At 39.7% G+C, this 19,149-nt stretch overlaps 2 protein-coding genes across 8 annotated transcripts in view; one reads left to right on the plus strand and one right to left on the minus strand.

Moving 5' to 3' along the window:
• Positions 1-12,961, minus strand: part of ECD (ecdysoneless cell cycle regulator) — a 37,327-nt gene extending 24,366 nt beyond the window's left edge. For 3 of the 5 annotated variants that reach the window (XM_080642107.1, XM_080642105.1, XM_080642108.1), the window contains exons 1-7: positions 12,763-12,945; positions 11,287-11,504; positions 7,704-7,821; positions 5,275-5,362; positions 5,010-5,188; positions 3,578-3,770; positions 2,269-2,397 (exon numbers count right to left, since the gene is read on the minus strand). In XM_080642107.1, coding sequence (XP_080498233.1) covers positions 2,269-2,397; positions 3,578-3,770; positions 5,010-5,188; positions 5,275-5,362; positions 7,704-7,821; positions 11,287-11,491 — 912 coding nt within the window. In that variant the 5' untranslated portion in view covers positions 11,492-11,504; positions 12,763-12,945. Of the gene's footprint in view, positions 1-2,268; positions 2,398-3,577; positions 3,771-5,009; positions 5,189-5,274; positions 5,363-7,703; positions 7,822-11,286; positions 11,505-12,563 lie in introns of all 5 variants that reach the window. The other 2 variants (XM_080642106.1, XM_080642109.1) reach the window with 2 other exon arrangements.
• Positions 12,962-13,005: 44 nt separating this feature from the next.
• FAM149B1 (family with sequence similarity 149 member B1) overlaps positions 13,006-19,149 on the plus strand; it is a 53,915-nt gene continuing 47,771 nt past the window's right edge. Inside the window, exon 1 of one of the 3 annotated variants that reach the window (XM_080642111.1) lies at positions 13,006-13,251. In XM_080642111.1, the coding sequence (XP_080498237.1) occupies positions 13,181-13,251 (71 nt within the window). In that variant the 5' untranslated portion in view covers positions 13,006-13,180. The remainder of the gene's footprint in view (positions 13,252-19,149) is intronic. The other 2 variants (XM_080642110.1, XM_080642112.1) reach the window with 2 other exon arrangements.

Genomic DNA, 19,149 nt, shown 5'->3' on the forward strand with positions numbered 1-19,149 from the left:
ACTCAGAGGAACTGCGGAAGGCAGAGGTACACAGGCGCATGTGCAGAGAGGGCGAGCAACTGAGTACACGGCTGGCTTTCTCAATCGGGAGGGAGACAAAAGCTCCCGACTGCACTGAACTCCAGTTCTGGGTGAGACTCTGGGGACCCAGACTCATTTGGGGAGAAAATGGACTGTCTGGCAGTGGGTGGAACTCGAGGGTGGCTTTCTCTCAGAGGTGCTTGCAGAGATTACCACGGGACACTGAGACACAGGGGCCTATTAGGATAGGGCTGATGGGAAACCAATGCTGTCTGCTCTGCCCTGAGACTCCGCCCCATCCAAGCTGAGCACAGAGGCTTTTTCAAGTCTTGCCTCATAAGGGTGTCTCCAGCACAGAAGTTCTCCCACTGTAGACACAGCTGATCCTCACAGCCAATTGGCCTGGAGGTCAATTCCTCCCAGTGATACCAACAACTACAATAAGACTGTGCACATAGCCCACAAAGGGGTACACCAAGAGTGTCCACCTCAGATACCTGGGGAGGCTGAGCCACTGGGCCCTACAGGACACCTAGCACACAAAGCCACTCTATCAACTCAGGGAAGCAGCCAAAATGTGGAGACAAAGAAACAGATCACAAATGAAAGACATGGAGGAAAGCAAATGACTGGATATAGAGTTCAAAACCACGGTTATAAGGTTTTTCAAGAATTTTCTAGAAAAGGCCAATAAATTTAGCGAGACCCTCAAGGATATGAAAAAGGACCAACTAGAAATTAAGCATACACTGACTGAAATAAAAAATATTATACAGAAATCTAACAGCAGACTAGAGGATCGCAAGAATCAAGCCAAAGATTTGAAATACAAAGAAGCAAAAAACACCCAACCGGAAAAGCAAAAAGAAAAAAGAATCCAAAAATATGAAGATAGTGTAAGGAGCCTCCGGGACAACTTCAAGCGTACCAACATCCGAATTATGGGGGTGCCAGAAGAAGAGAGAGAGCAAGATACTGAAAACCTATTTGAAGAAATAATGACCAAAAACTTCCCCAGCCTGGTGAAGGAAATAGACTTACAAGTCCAGGAAGCGCACAGAACCCCAAACAAAAGGAATCCAAAGAGGACCACACCAAGACACATCATAATTAAAATGCCAAGAGCAAAAGACAAAGAGAGAATATTAAAAGCAGCAAGAGAAAAACAGTTGGTTACCTACAAGGGAGCACCCATATGACTGTCAGCTGATTCCTCAACAGAAACTATGCAGGCCAGATGGGAGTGGCAAGAAATATTCAAAGTAATGAATAGCAAGAACCTACAACCAAGATTACTCTACCCAGCAAAGCTATCATTCAGAATTGAAGGGCAGATAAAGAGCTTCACAAATAAGAAAAAGCTAAAGGAGTTCATCACCACCAAACCAGTATTATATGAAATGCTTAAAGGTGCCGAAACCGGTTTGGCTCAGTGGATAGAGCGTCAGCCTGCGGACTGAAAGGTCCCAGGTTCGATTCCGGTCGGGGGCACGTACCTTGGTTGCGGGCACATCCCCAGTGGGAGGTGTGCAGGAGGCAGCTGATCGATGTTTCTCTCTCATCGATGTTTCTAACTCTCTATCCCTCTCCCTTCCTCTCTGTAAAAAATTAATAAAATATATTTAAAAAAAAAAGAAATGCTTAAAGGTATTCTTTAAGAAGAGGAAGAAGAAGAAAAAGGTAAAGATAAAAATTATGAACAACAAATACATATCTATCAACAAGTGAATCTAAAAATCAAATGAATAAAAAAATCTGATGAATAGAATCAACTGGTGAATATAATAGAATCAGGGGCATAGAAAGGGGGTGGATTGACAATTCTCGGGGGGAAAGGGGTGTGGGGGGTGCAGGAAGAGACTGGACAAAAATCTTATACCTATGGGTGAGGACAGTGCAGGAGGGAGTAAGGGCGGAGGGTCGGGTGGGAACTGGATGGAGGGGAGCTATGGGGGAAAAAAGAGGGATAATTGTAATAATCTGAACAATAAAGATTAAAAAAAATATTTGGTCCAACTGGAATTTACTTTGGTACAGGTGTGAGGGAACCAACTTTAATATTCAGATGGTTTCACAGATGTCCTATCATCATTTACTGAATAATCCCTTTTCCCTTCTTATTTGAAATGTTTTATCATATTTTTGCATAAATAGGATATATTTCTAAACTTTATATGCTGTGCCATTATTCTCTTAAGAGCCCTTATAGACATAGGAAGAAAATAAAATTTTCCTGTTCAACTTTACCAGCTTCATGCCCAATTCATGGGCTCGGTACTGGGGATGAGATGGAGGAGGCAGTTTGTATCCACTCCGCCGGTCTGGCATAAACCTTTGTTGCATCAACTGTGCATACAGACATTTAGTGAAGGTGACCTAGACATTGAGACACAAAAGACATAAGACTGTTCTTAAAATTAAAATTTGAATATTATTTCATAGTTAATAACAATAGCTTCATTTATGAGCTTCATATTCATATGAAATGCAAAGACCCCACCTATTCATTGCCAATATTTCATAGTAGTAGCTTTATTGAGATATAATTCACATGCCATAAAATTTACCCTCACTGTTTGCTTTTTAGTTATCACTAATGAAATTCTTATTAGTTATATCATATGGCAATTTTGATGGGTAGAAGATAAAAATAATTCTTTTAAAAAATTATTTTTAAAATATATATTTTTATTGATTTCAGAGAGGAAGAGAGAAATAGAAACATCAATGATGAGAGAGAATCATTGATCGGCTGCTTCCTGAACGCCCCCTACCAGGGATCAAGCCCACAACCGCATGTGCCCTGACCAGGAATCCAACCATGACCTCCTGATTCATAGGTTAATGCTCAACCACTGAGTGACACCGGCCGGGCTAACTGAATTTTTTAGAGAGAGAAACACCTAATTAGTATCAATCAGTTGCCTCCCGTACACACTCTGACTGGGGATAGAACCTGCAACCTAGGTATATGCCCTGACTGGGAATCGAACCCACCACCTTTTGGTGCACGGGGTGTAACTCCCACCAACTGAGCCACACTGGCCAGAGCTAAAAAAATAATTCTCAATTCTCTAAAAGAAATAAAATTTTTTTTGTTTTGTTTTTTAAAAAATATATTTTTATTGATTTCAGAGAGGAAGGGAGAGGGAGAGAGAAACATCAATTATGAGAGAGAATCATTGATCGACTGCCTCCTGCACAGCCCCTACTGGGGATTGAGCCTGCAACCCAGGCACATGCCCTGACCAGGAAATCAAACTGTGACCTCCTGGTTCATAGGTCAACGCTCAATCACTGAACCATACTGGCCAGGCAAGAAATGAAATGTTTTATGTTATGACAATATGATCAAAAATAGCTAGGAAACATTGGGATATAAAATAGGGAGTCAGGTCTCTTGAAATCTTTCACTGGATGGGAGGAAAGAAAAAAGGAAAAAAAAGCATATTAACTTACAATGAGGAAACAGAATATTTCCATTTTTTTCAAGTGAACAATTAAAATAACTAACTCTTCAGTGAGACAAACGAAATGATCAAGAGTGGTATCTTACCGATGTCATTATTCGTGTTTCAGGCAAGAATGTCTTGAAAATACGACAGGCTCGCAGGTCAATGGGGTCCCGTAGGTAAAAGGCCTGGACTCCTGCGGCCACCAGTCGGGGGCGCTGCTTTAGCACTGCCACAATGCCAGCTGGAAGGAAGCAGTGAGCTCGATGGAGGGAGGCTTGAATTTTTTCTGGGTATCTGTGACAAGTAACATAATTACTTTAACTTTATAATATGTAAATATCTAGAATTTTTATACCATTTATTTCTCTTTAACATCTTATCTTGGTTCATCAATTGTGAGATAGAGTGACAAAAGAGTTAAAGATAAAAATACTTTTTATACTAAAAACCGCAGGAAAGAAGAGAAAAGAAAAATTGGGAGGAAATTGAGTATTTTAAAAAAGGACTAAGGGGGTTCAATAAAAACAAAACAAAAACTCTATTATACTTTTTTTTTACTCTATTATACTTTAGAACAAGGATAAAATCAAAGTTTATTCTTCTAAAAAATGGTAGAAAATATACTGAAACAAAGCTAAGAGGTTTATTTAAAAATATTTTAAAATTGATTTTTAGAGAGAGGAAGGGAGAGGGAGAGAGGGAAAACATCAATCAGCTGCCTCCTGCATGCCCTCTACTGGGGATTGAGCCCTGACTGAGAATCAAACCGGCAACCTATTGGTACACAGGATGATGCCCAACCAACTGACCCACACTGGCCAGGGCTAAAAGAAATTTAATATTGTTAAGACCTGGTGGTGCTAAATATTTAATAAGTTCTGAAATTCGAATGGTTGAATTACTATGTTATTAGACCTAGGCTTTCTCTTCTGAATAGAAGCTAAAGTGTTCCACACAGGTGAAAGAATTCCACATATAACCCCGGAACACTGAAAAAACCTGAGCACATTTGCTCCCTTAAGTTTTTATTTCTCAAAATATTAATCTATGGATATAAATAATACTTTCTAAGGTAAGTAATGTAAAAATATTTGGACTGGATTATAACACTTTTAAATGGGAATTAAAAAATATATTATTTCTTGATTTTAAATTATCCTATATAATAAAAGCCCAATATGCAAATTGACCGGTCACTATGATGTGCACTGACCACCAGGAGACAGACGCTCAACGCAGGAGCTGCCCCCAGACTGCAGGCCCCAGGCCAGCCAAGGCGGGTGCCAGTGGGGTCCCGCCTGATCACCTTACGATCGGCCCTGATCACTGGCCAGGCCTAGGGACCCTACCCGTGCACGAGTTTCGTGCACTGGGCCTCTAGTTTAAGTATAATTTGGTAGTCAACTTCATGAAGAATGAAGACAGAATGAAAATTAGTATTAATCTAAGTGAAATTCTACATTCAATGAAAGATTTGAACTGCCCTAAAGCATAAGGCTCCTTCACTAGCAATGAAAATGTTATTTTTTTTACCCTCTGATACGCCTATTCACAGCAGCTCGTACAGATTCTGAAGCCAAAATTTTTTCTGGGTGTGTTGAGATTATATTCAGTGCTTTTGGGATTGTTGGGGGTGTAGTCGGTAACCAGGATACTGCTTCAGGTTTCCTTGGTACAGGAATAATGCACAATTCCCCATGGTAGAAAAACACCTGCAAAATGTTACATTTTAGTTTTCATACTAGGCACTGCAACATGATTTTATCTCCCTAAGTTTTCCAAATTTGTGTATACTTACCCTATTAGCACTATTATCAGGATCCATCCATTTAGGGAGATAGTCAGCAGCTTCTATTAACAAGAATTCACCATCATTGTCTTCAATCCTAATGCAAAAAAAGTTCCACTTTTGCATTCATAAAGCACATATTTGCCAGTAATTAAACAGATTTTTTGATTAATATACTTGTTTATTCTAATACACTTTTTCACTCATCTTAGTAAATATCTAGATATGTACAGTGTGTAGATTGCTATTGTTAAAGCAAATGTTTAAGATACTAAGTTTGTTTTTTTAAATATGTAACGCTTCACTGAAAAAGACTATAAGATTGTATGGGGGAGTTGGAGAGAAAATAAGTATACAGATAAATAACAGTAGACAAAAATATGAAAAAATATACAAAGTACTATAGGGTTTTAAAAGAAAAAAAAAATCACATATAGCCAAGACTAGTTAACTCTTTATAGAAGAGATATTATTTGGGCCTTGAAAGATCATTTTATTTTGCCTCATTTGCATTACTTTTATTTTATTTTTTAAATATATTTTTATTGATTTCAGAGAGGGAGAGATATATATATTATTATATTATATACATTTTATAATATATATAATATTTTATATATGTTTTATAATATATAAAAATATATTAAAATACCTACAATTTAAAGAGCTTTTATAGGCCTGGTGTTTATATATGAACCATCAATATATAAATACCAGAATTTGCACCTAAAAGGTATTGCCCCCTGCCCCAGGTGTGGCTGAGTTGGTTGAGCGTTCTCTCCCATGACCAGGAGGTCACTGGTTTGATTCCTGGTCAGAGCACATGCCTGGGTTGCAGGCTGGATCCCCAGTAGAGGGTGTGCAGGAGGCAGCAGATTGATGTTTCTCTCTTCCTCTCCCTTCCTCTCTCTGAAATCAATAAAAACATTTTTTTAAAAAGGTATTGCTCCCTCCTTATTATACTTGTAAAGACAGAAATTAATATATTTTATTTGTTCATTTAAAATGCTATAATTTATTAAGAAATTATTGCTAATTATTTATAGGTGTGATAACCGCAGTGTTTATTTTTATTTATTTATTTGATTTTTAAAAAATCCTCACTCCAGGACATGTTTTTCATTGATTTTAGAGAGAGAGGAAGGGAGAAAGAGAGAGAGAAGCATGATCGGTTGCCTCCCACAAGCACTGAACCCATTACCTTTTGGTGCATAGGAAGACACTCCAATCAGCTGAACTATACCAGCCAGGGCAGTAGTGTTTAAATTAACAGTTCGTATCTCTTAGACTTCCTTCCTTAAGTATTTAAAGACCAAATGGCATAGCACTGGAGATTTGCTTTAAAATAATCTTATGTGATATGGAAGTAGGGGAAGGGTATAGCTAGAATAACCATGAGTTGATAATTTTTGAAGCTGTGTGATGGGTACACATGAATTCATTTTTCCTACTTTTATGTATGTTTGAAATTTCGATGTTATATAAGTTTTTCAAATTTGTTGTTTTTCTTTTTGTTCTGCTGGGGAAGAGTTTGGGTGGATAGAAAAAGATCAGAATTTGAGGGCTAAGAAACTAGGACAAGCGGTAAGTGGGTGAAACGCCCTCTGGTGGTAGAACTCGGTCATTACAGAGAACTATCAGTTTCCATTTTTTAAAACTGAATTAGAATTTACTTTGCTATCTACACAATTGTTCACTGATATCTCTCTGAATTTCTTACACATATAATTTCTCAAAAAATGTTTAGCTATGGTCTAATAGACAAAGACATAGTAAAGATATCTGTGAAATACGTGGGATGTGTATGTGTATATGGAATTATTTTTTAAAGATCTACAAGAAATCGGATGATGATTACTTTTGAGAAATCAAAGCAGTACACCCTTTGTATTGTTTGAATTTTGTTTACCATGTGTATTTGTTCTTTCATGAGAATTAAAAAAAAAAAACAACAAGCCTTGACCAATTTGGCTCAGTGGATAGAGCGTCGGCCTGCGGACTCAAGGGTCCCAGGTTTGATTCCGGTCAAGGGCATGTACCTTGGTTGCGGGCACATCCCCAGTAGGGAGTGTGCAGGAGACAGCTGAATCGATGTTTCTCTCTCATCGATGTTTCTAACTCTCTATCCCTCTCCCTCTCCCTTCCTCTCTGTAAAAAATCAATAAAATATATTTTAAAATAAAAAATAAATAAAAAATAAAAAAATAAAAAAAACCCTAAAACAAGTGAGTTTTGTTTTGAAATATTTTGGAAGGTGAACTCTCCATTGATACTTTCATTCTTCCTCGAGAAAAGGAAGTCACAAAAGAAAAGGAAGGAAACACACAAGTCATTTTTAAAATCATCCCAAATCTGTAAAATTTCTACCAGACCACAGAAAAAAATTTACTAAATGAATAAAAATGTCATAGTTTACAACAATAAAATAACTATAATACCTTGCTACCAATTCTGGAAATTCCTTTGTAATTTGCTTTACTATATAAACAATAAACCATTCATCCTCAATGTTATCCCCAAACTTTGTCATGCCAAACATATGAGCAGGAACACCTCCTAAAAACAAGAGAAAAGTAATCATATAACCAAATTAATTTGCCAGTGCAAATAAAAATACAAATAACCATTCAATTATACGAACATTCATTGGTTGTGCTCTGGAGACTATACTAGGATCTGGGGTTGCAATCCCCAGCTCCGTGTATCTGAACAAGAAACAAGAAGCCTATTATTGAGGAGCTGAGGGCCCCAACAATGATAGACAACCAAGTCATCTCAAAACAAGATGATAAACAGAGGTATGCACTGAGGACTATGTGAACATAAAGGATGTGATATCTGAGTTATGCTCATCAGAGGAATGACCAGAAAGAAGTAGGCTTTCCAGAAAGACAGAATAGTATGTGCAAAGGCACAGAGGTTCTGCGAATATTAGGTAGCTAGATTTGGATGGAACAGAATTTTTACTAGTAAACAAGTATGCAATTATATGTAGAAATTAAACAACATACTCTTTTTAAAAAATATATTTTTTATTGATTTCAGAGAGGAGGGGAGAGGGAGAGAGAGATAGAAACATCAATGATGGTAGAGAATCATTGATCAGCTGCCTCCTGCACACCCTACTCTGGGGATCCAGCCTGCAACCCGGCATGTGCCCTGACTGGGAATTGAACTGTGACCTCCTGGTTCATAGGTCGATGCTCAACCCCTGAGCCATGCCAGCCGGGCATAAACAACATACTCTTAAACAACCAGTGCGTCAAAGAAAAAATCATAAGAGGAATTAGAAAATATCTTGAGGAAATAAAAACAAAAACTCAACATACCAAAACTTATGAGATACGGTGAAAGCCGTACTAAAAGAGAAGTTTATAATTATAAAAGACCTCAAATCAACAACCTAACTTTACACCTTAAGGAACTAGAAAAGAACAAACTAAATCCTAAGCTAGCAGAAGGAAGGAAATAATGAAGATCAGAGCACAGATAAATAAAATAGAGAACAGAAACATAATAGAAAAAAATCAACATAAACTGAGTTGGTTTGTTAGAAAGATCAACAAAATTGACAAAACGTTAGTTAGATTAACTAAGATAAAAGAGAGAAGACTCAAAAATGGAAGAGGGGATATTATCACCTATTTCACAGAAATAAAAAAGACCATAAGAGAACACTATGAATGACTGTATATCAACAAATTGGATAACTTAGAAGAAATGGGTAAATTCCTAGAAACACACAATCTATCTAGTCTGGTCGAGAAGAAACAGAAAATCTAAATAGACCTACAACTTGTAAGAAAATTGAATCAATAATCAAAATTTCCCAACAACAAAAAATGCCCAGGACCAAATGACTTCACTGGAGAATTGTACCAATCATATAAAAAAGAATTAACATCAACACTCCTCAAACACTTAGCAAAAAACTGAAGAGGAGCAAATACTCCCAAACTCATTTTATGAGGCCAGCATTACTCTAATACCAGACAAAAAACAATATAAGAAAACTAGGACCAAAATCCCTGGTGAATATTGATGCAGAATCTCATCAAAATACTAGCAAACTGAATTCAGTAGCACATTAAAAGGATTGTACACCAGGACCATGTGGAATATAATCCTGAAATGCAAGGATGGTTCAACATGTGAAAATCAATCAATGCAATATACCACATTAACAGAATGAGGTCAAACAAGTGCATGGTGGAGTGTCTCAAAAGCTGCCATGGCAAAAAACAGGTGGGAAGAAGAGCCCAGTCAACTCTTCTTATTCTCACCCCAGACCTCCCAAATTTGTTAAGCTAGAGAAACTCCAATTAGGGTGTCTATCTCTATCTATCTGATACATTAAACTTCAATTTGAACTTCATCCAGAAGCAACGTGGAGCTGTTTAAAATGTTAGGCAGGTGAGTGACATGATCAAATTAGTGTTCTTCAAAAGTAAATTTAACAGTATGAGGAAACTGGAGATGCCTAAACTGGAGAGGTTAGTTAAGTGGCTATCATAATCTTCCAGATGAAGAGATAAAAAGGGCCTATACAGCCCTAGCTGGTTTGGCTCAGTGGACAGAGCGTCGGCCTGCAGACTGAAGGGTCCCAGGTTCGATTCTGGCCAAGGACACATGCCCAGGTTGCAGGCTCAATCCCCAGTGTGGGGTGTGCAGGAGGCAGCTGATCAATGATTCTCTCTCAGCACTGATGTTTCTATCTCTCCCTCTCCCTTCCCCTCTGAAATCAATATATATATATATATATATATATATATATATATATATATATATATATATATGGTTTTTTTTTTTTGTTTGTTTGTTTTTTTAAAGAGGCCTATACTGTAGCCAAACAGATGTAGAGAAGGGGGTCACATTTTAGGAGTATTCACACTAGGACTTAGTCCCTGACTGAACATGGTGAAGTGAGGAATTGAGTATGATTTTGAATGACTAACTAACTTGGATAACTAGGTAGATGGCAAAGCCATTAAGCAAGATGAGAAAACACTGGATAAAAATGATTTTCTAGAAAAAAGAGTTTGTTTTGCATGTGCTGCACTAACGTGACAGTGTTCCTGCCAATAAATACCACATGTATTTCAGTGAATAGAAATTCAATAAAATTAACAGTTAGAGAAGACATCTGACAACCAATTGAGAGCCAGACTTAGGGTCTCACACGATGCCATGCTCTTGATCTGAAACAAGACCTCACATAAATCACTGTATAAGGAGAGCCTTCGTCACCTATCCATGATTCTAGAGGTCAGATCTCAACAACCAACAATACAGGGAAGACAATGAAAAATCTCAAAATGCTTCTGAGTGGCAAATAATGGTTATAAAGCCCAATTATTTCTCTTTATAAGCCAGGCAGAGCCACTCTTAGATCACTACCCAAAACAACCATATAAAACAAGGCAGCCTACTAATCACACCATCAATAGTGAGAAATACAGAGTAACAGCTAAAAATGCCTGAATCTGCCCTAACTGGTTTGGCTCAGTGGATAGAGCGCTGGCCTGCGGACTGAAAGGTCCCAGGTTCGATTCCCATCAAGGGCTTGTACCTTGGTTGTGGGCACATCCCCAGTAGGAGGTGTGCAGGAGGCAACTGATTGATGTTTCTCTCTCATCAGTGTTTCTAACTCTCTATCCTTCTCCATTCCTCTCTGTAAAAAATCAATAAAATATATTTTAAAAAAATAATAAAAATAAAGATGCCTGAATCTATTTAGTATAGGTACCTAGATACATTGTGGCATAACAAAAGTAAAGTTTAAAAGAATAGCCCCATTTTTAATAATGTTGCTTAGTTCCTAAGGTAGTGACTATTAGAATGTTTTCATCAATATGAATGAAAAAAAAATTTTAAGGGCTTACCTTAATGTAGGCAGGCATCACTAATCTAAATCTCCTGACAACACTGAATAAACTGTGGGCTATTATACACATCACTGTTATCAAAATGACCTTAAACGCCACCATATCAAACCAAAATAAGTAAAAGAGCCTTCCTTACCTTTCTCAGGTTTGTATTTGAGATTGAAAGGCTGATTCTGCCAGATATAATGGACCAGCATAGGGGCAAACTGGGTCATTATTCTCTCAATATACTTTTGAAGAATCTCCTTGTGTTTTTCTGCATCCCTTGGTTCATCTGGTATCAGGAACAGGCGGTACTCCACAGTATCTTCCACTGTAGCAAGCTTCATATTCTCCTCCATTCTTCTTTGAAAACTACATTTAAAGTTTCAATAATATAAACAATCTAGAACAATGTAGAAGTAATATACCATTCCCTAAATTATTCTAGGGGATTCCATTAACATTGTTTTCCAAAATTCAATTATCCACATACCATCATCATGATTTTTGCCTTGATCATTTACCAAATATAATAACATTTATTTAATGTTCTTTCAATGACAGTTTTGTACTTAAAATTATGTTCTTTATACTTAAAATTATGTTACAGGAACTTGTGATATAATACAATGAATGGAAATCCAGTATCACATTCCCAAATTATGTAAGAACAAAATAAAAAAATATTTGCCCTTGTAGTTGCAGTGGCGTGTGTAACAAACACACTTTGAGAACACTGCCCTAACATCTTCTGTTTAAATACTATCCAAAGTCCCAGCTCTGCCACTGAATTAATTGTGTCATTTTGGGCACTGTACTCTCTCTTTCTGGGGCTTTTTCTTTAATTGTAGAATTAAATTGTTACTCTACCATCTCTAGAATCCTTCCCCAATTTAACTTTTTATTATTTAAACCCTCTTAAAAGCAACCTGCCTTACTCTGAAGAATTTTGATCTTTCTCTTTTATAAACACTGTATGACATAGGGGAATTAAAAACTACAAAACATTTATGTCTTATCCCAAAACAATTTGCCCATGGTTCTTGACCCTACAACTACCTGTCCAAAATTTGCCCCTTTTTCAGGTCGGGGGGGGGGCGGGGGTGGGGCACAGCTCTGTCATACCAGGAGGTGGAGGAGGTAGATATCTATCTTCTAAGAGTTTCCATTACAAACAAAAGTAATTTATTATTGCTGCCAGGCGATGCTTTGTAAAGAATGGCACAGCCCTGGATGGCCCACGTGATCCGATTTCTATATCTACTCGGCTTTCTATCGGACTAATATGATGAGATGGAGAGGAACCTGCATCAGAATTCTCTCCAGACACATCCTTTCATCACAGGCTGCCCAAATCATCATTTGGCCTTTCAACCCAGAGGGACAGACAGTAATTCTACCCACCTAACCACCCCGTAATGCCAAGCACACCTGATTATGAAGAATTCCGTGTCAGAACTAGAAGGGACTTTGAGGTCACTCGAGCTAAGCCCTCATTGTACAGATGACAAAACCAGGAGCACAGAAAAGAGAAGCGACCGGGCAGCAGAGGCCTGGCTTGCAGTCTCGGGCTCTTTACTAAGATAAGCTCCCTCCTTCCGTCTGACAAAATGAAGCCAATTCCTCTTACGGTTCTAGGGCCTCTCCGACACGTCTCTGCTGCGGCACCTTTCCTCAGCCGCACCTCCCACCGCGTGAGCTGGTCGGGAACCCGGAACAGCTAGCAGCCGCCAAAGCCTGGCCCCCAAGTTCAGCCCAGACACCCGTCTGGAACCCGAGGCCCGCTCAGCGCCGGAACCCCGGCGTGGTCACTGCTGCGCTTGGGCGGGAGCATTAGGCAAGTGCGCGATGCCTTCGTCACTTCCGCCCCCGCGAGGAAGTAGGGAGGACGGAAGATCGGAGAGGTGGGGAATCAGAGGAGGTGGCGGTCCGGAGTCTAGGCGACGGGGCGTGACGGGGCTGGAAGGTGGAGGGAGGGGGCCGGGCAGGAGCCGGCCGGAGGGCCAGGCCTGGAGGCCCCCACCCTGGCGTGCCCTTGCCGGCCGCGAATGAGGAGGCGGAGGAGGAGGAGGATGATCTCCAGATACACTCGGAAGGCGGTGCCACAGAGCTTGGAGCTGTGAGTGGACTGCTCAACCATCCCAGCCGCGGCCAGGGGAGGCGAGGTGGGGCGCGGGCGCTCTGGGGACCCTTCGTGACCAGTCCCTCGCTCCTTTCCCTCCCAGGCGGGAGAAAGGACATTTTCTTCGGAATTCTCTCCTTCCCGCCTTGCCGGACTTTGTCCCTTCTACTTACATTTCTAGTTAAGAGACTGTCACCTGTGCTCTCCCAGGGCTTGGCCCTCTTGGGCTGCATTTCCAGAACTCAGGTCTCCTACGCGGCATTGATAGTTTCCGCAGTGCTTCACGCCCCACTGTCTTGGCAAATGACGACCCAAGAAGTTACTAATTTAAGTTCACTGTTACAACAAAGGTGAATATATCTAGTGCCAAGCACCGTGCAAAGATGCTTACATGTATTTGCTCACTTAATCCTACCCAACAAGAATAGCAGAAGGGGACTGCTATTTTGCATTCTACATATAAAGATCCCAGTTTATTTTTTTAAATAAATCTTTATTGTTCAGATTATTCAATTGTTCCTCTTTTTTTACCCCCATAGCTCCCCTCCACCCGGTTCCCACTCCACCCTCTGCCCTTACCTACCCCCACTGTCCTCATCCATAGGTGTATGATTTTTGTCCAGTCTCTTCCCGCACCACCTGCTCCCCTTTCCCCCCCAGAATTGTCAGTCCACTCCCTTTCTATGCCCCTGATTCTATTATATTCACCAGTTTATTCTGTTCATCAGATTTTTTATTCACTTGATTTTTAGATTCACTTGTTGATATGTATTTGTTGTTCATAATTTTTATCTTTACCTTTTTCTTCTTCTTCCTCTTCTTAAAGAATACCTTTCAGCATTTCATATAATACTGGTTTGGCACTGATGAACTCCTTTAGCTTTTTCTTATCTGTGAAGCTCTTTATCTGCCCTTCAATTCTGAATGATAGCTTTGCTGGGTAGAGTAATCTTGGTTGTAGGTTCTTGCTATTCATCACTTTGAAAATTTCTTGCCACTCCCGTCTGGCCTGCATAGTTTCTGTTGAGAAATCAGCTGACAGTCATATGGGTGCTCCCTTGAAGGTAACTGTTTTTCTCTTGCTGCTTTTAATATCCTCTCTTTGTCTTTTGCTTTTTAATTATGATGTGTCTTGGTGTGGTCCTCTTTGGGTTCCTTTTGTTCGGGGTTCTGTGCTTCCTGGACTTGTAAGTCTATTTGGTGGGGAAGTTTTCTGTCATTATTTCTTCAAATAGGTTTTCAGTATCTTGTTCTTTCTCTTCTTCTGGCAACCCCATAATTCGGATGTTGGTACGCTTAAAGTTGTCCCAGAGGCTCCTTACACTATCTTCATATTTTTGGATTCTTTTTTCTTTTTGCTTTTCCGGTTGGGTGTTTTTTGCTTCTTTGTGTTTCACATCTTTGGCTTGATTCTTGCGATCCTCTAGTCTGCTGTTGGATCTGTGTATATTATTTTTTATTTCAGTCAGTGTATGCTTAATTTCTAGTTGGTCCTTTTTCATATCCTCGAGGGTCTCGCTAAATTTATTGGCCTTTTCTAGAAAATTCTTGAAAAACCTTATAACCATGGTTTTGAACTCTATATCCAGTCGTTTGCTTTCCGCCATTTCTTTCATTTATGATCTGTTTGTCTCTGCATTTTGGCTGCTTCCCTGAGTTGATAGAGTGGCTTTGTGTGCTAGGTGTCCTATAGGGCCCAGTGGCTCAGCCTCCCCAGTTACCTGAGGTGGACACTCTTGGTGTACCCCTTTGTGGGCTGTGTGCACAGTCTTATTGTAGTTGTTGTTGGTATCACTGGGAGGAATTGACCTCCAGGCCAATTGGCTGTGAGGATCAGCTGTGTCTACGCTGGGAGAACTTCGGTGCTGGAGACATCCTTATGAGGCAAGACTTGAAAGAGCCTATGTGCTCAGCTTGGATGGGGCGGAGTCTCAGGGCGGAGCAGACAGTAATGGCTTCCCATCAGCCCTGTCCTAAGAGGCCCCTGGGTCTCAGTGTCCTGCAATAATCTCTGCAAGCACCTCTGAGAGAAAGCGGCTCTCGAGTTTCGCCCGCTGCCAGACAGTCCAGTTTCTCCCCGAATGAGTCTGGGTCCCCAGAGTCTCGCCTGGAACTGGAGTTCAGAGCAGTCAGGAGCTTTTGTCTCCCTCCCGATTGAGAAAGCCAGCCACGTACTCAGTTGCCAGCCCTTTCCGTGCGCGCGCATGTGCATCTTTGTACCTCTGCCTTCTGCAGCTCCTCTGAGTCTCAGTGTGCTTTTCTCTTTCCTTCTAGTTGTAGAATTTCCACTCAGCCAGCCTTCCTGTGGTTCTGGATGATGTCCGTTTTGTCTTTTAGTTGTAGTTTTGAAATTGTTGTGCGAGGCAGCAGTTTAGTGTTTACCTATGCCACCATCTTGGTTTCTCCACAGAATTTTTGTACCTGTTGATGCCTCTAAGTTAGTTTACCATGGGCAATTATTTATTTTAATGTTATTTTCTTTCTTTCCTTTGTCTTTTTTCAATCTCTTCTTGCCTTTACATTTTTTTCCTCTCGTTTTTGTCTCATTCTCTCCTTCCCTCTTCCTTTCTTCCTTTGTCTTCCTCTTAACATGTCCTTTTTCTCTCTTCTAAAGATCCCAGTTTAAAGACTGTACTCAGCCAGAAGTGGTGAAGCTGAAGTACACACCGGTGTCCACCTGATTCTGAAGCCTTTGGTCATAGCCATTACATATACTGCCTCTCCATCTCTACAATTGAGCATCTGAATCCATAAGGATCAATTCGCTTTGAGACTTATTTAAATTTTATTTTTAAATTTTTATTGTTGAAAGTATTACATATGTCCCCCTTATTCCCCCATTGACCCCCTCTAGCCCCCTCCTCCCCCCAGGTCTTCACCATCCTATTGTCTATGTCCATGGGTTATGCATATAATTTGCTTTGAGACTTTAGACTCTAAAGTTTAGAGAGCAAATATTTCTGGCTAAAAGACACAACTCCCACCCCTAGTGAAGTGTTGTAATTTAGTAAGTAAATGATAATGTCACACATTTACTAATGCAGACTTTCACATCTTGACCCTTGTAGCGGCTCAGTAAGATGAGTATGATTATCTTCAGTTTTTCAGAAGATGATATATCAGACAGGTTACACATCTTAAGATTATATAACCAATAGGTTTTGAGCTTGGGTGTTTGTTTTTAACTCCAATCCTCCCACCCCCTTTCTCCAATAAGCTATGTAATTTTAGCAACCATACAATTTATTATTAATTATATATGGTAATAACAGGCTTATTATTTTTCAGTTATATCTGGGTTCTGGCTAGGGTCTTTTCTGGCCGTGTGACTTTTAGGCAATTACTAAATTTTTGATCCCTCCTTTCTGTAATTTAGGGAAAAGACCTTATCTAAAAGCGTATCTAAAGTGATGGCATGGCCCTGGCCGGTTTGGCTCAGTGGAGAGAGCGTCGGCCTGCGAACTGAAGGGTTCCAGGTTCGATTCCAGTCAAAGGCATGTGCCTTGGTTGCGGGCACATCCCCAGTGGGAGGTGTGCAGGAGGCAGCTGATTGATGTTTCTGGCTCTCTATCCCTCTCCTTTCCTCTCTGTAAAAAAATCAATAAAATATATTTTTTAAAAAATAAAAATAAAAAATAAAGTGATGGCACGAAGCTTGACACATAGTTGGTCCTCAGAAAGGTGGTCAATGCCTGTCCCTTCCCACTTTACTTGGTACAATAGCCATACAAAGAAAAGCACTCTGTGATATCTCCTTGCTTTCAGAAGCTTATTATTCACAAAGTAATAGGATATCTACATAGTAGCAATGCAGATAATAAGCTTTTTAGAAATTAGAAGAAGAAAGTTATTTCCTAAGAAAGCAAATAGGGATTAGCTAAAAATCTGCTTTTATAATAAATTCTGATTATTCAGAAAGTAAAAACTATCTATTATGGAAAAAAGTGATCCAGTATAGTTATGTTACTTGTTCTCTATTGTTAGATACTCCCTAAGATAACTCTCCCAAAAGATGATTCTCTGGAGGAGTTGGGGTGATTGAATAATGAAGATGAGGATTATATGCATCTAAATGACTGTAAATTAAAAGCAATTTTTACTTTAGGTGTTATAATGGTAATTTGCTTTGAAGCAGTAACTTTAGCTTTCTCCCTAACACTTCCAAATTAGACATGTTGAAAAGAATTTGGATAAAGAATGATTTTCAACATAGAGCTTAACATTTTTAATGCTAAATTTTAAACATAAATATAATGAGGTGCCAATCACCCATATTAAACATTTATCAAAATTTTAATATATTTGCTTCATCTATATTTTCTTGGTTGTTCATCTGTGAAATAAGGGAGCAAAACAAAAGCCCTGACATCATCATTTTACCTCTATATATTCAGTATGCACCTTTCAAAATTTTTTTTATTGATTGACACTAGAGAGAGAGAGAGAGGATGAGGGAGAGAAAGAGGGAAAGAGAAACATAGATTTGTTGTTCCACTTGATACATTTATTGGCTGATTCTTGTATGTACCCTGGCTGGGGATTGAACCTGCAACCTTGGCATTTAGGGATGATACTCTTAACAACTGAGCCAGTGCCAGTCAGAATGCATCTGTAAAAATTACGCATTTTCTATGTAACCACAATGCTGTTATAAAATTTAATATTTTTGGTATTATCTAATTGTCAATCCATAATCCACTTTCTCTGACAGACTAAAAAAGGTCTTAAGTTTCTATTTTGTAACTGGAATCCATATTTCTGATCCCTACCACTATTTCAAAGACAAGATTTTAGTTGTAGGATCACTGAATGAGAGAAGTACAAATAGTTCTGCACAAGTCAATCCCCACCATTTAAGAAATAATTTAAAGAACAAGATCCACTAACTGGGCCCTTACCTTTATATTTGTATACAAAAAAATGGTACAGTTCGCTAAAATCTCACACTATTCAATTGCTCTGAGAAGCCTTAGAGCCAGTTTACTTGGATTTGAGTCCTGGCTCCATCACTGACTAGCCCTAAGACCTTAAGCAGGTTACATAATCCCTCTGTGCCTCAGTTTCCTTTCCTGGGAAATAAGAGCATTAGAGATTTATAATATACATTTGCATATAAAAGGCCCTGGGAAGACCTCTTGTAAAGAAACCTGTTAACTTTGTTTAACCTATCGTATTTCCTAAATTTGTTTGACTAAAGAATTTTGTGGGAAGGAAAGTTTACTATAGATGATTAGGATTAAGTTCCGTAATTTCAACGTATGTACTTATGTGCTTTATGTTTTTTATTATTTATTTACCACAAGTAAAGGTCAGGAATTGTTATCTTTCTTTTAAATTTTTTTTACTGTTTCACTTCATTACTGCTGTGTATGTGCTCCATGTGAGTGATGTAGGTGCTTATGTAGGTGGGTTCCGACTTACAGTGAAAATCGCGTGCCGTAGGAACAGCTCTCTGAAGTAACCCGAGGACCTACTGTATATAAAAGCCTAAGTGACTGAACAACCAGTCGACCGGTCGCTATGATGCACACTGACCACCAGGGGGCAGATGCTCAATGCAGGGGCTGCCCCCTGGTGGTCAGTGTGCTCTCATAGCGGGAGCGCCGCTTAGCTGACCAACCCATCCGTCCCAGTGGCCCATCAGCCTGGCGGCAGCCAACTCCCTCAGTAGTCCTGTAGTTCCAATCTCTGGAGAACGGGCCAGGCACCGACGGACCGGCACCACCGGCACAATCCTGGCAGCGCCGCTGGCCTCCTGGAAGTTGGCCTTGGGCAACGCGGCCGCTTCCCCTCCTTAGATGCTCCGCAAGGAAGAAAGGATATAAAAGTGGCCGCCAGGTGGCTCCTGGCTACCAGCGCAAACATCAGCGGGACGGATCCAGATCCTGGGCTGGC

The sequence above is a fragment of the Plecotus auritus genome, assembly GCF_963455305.1.
Source record: "Plecotus auritus genome assembly, chromosome: 9".
In the NCBI taxonomy this organism is placed as follows: Eukaryota; Metazoa; Chordata; class Mammalia; order Chiroptera; family Vespertilionidae; genus Plecotus; species Plecotus auritus.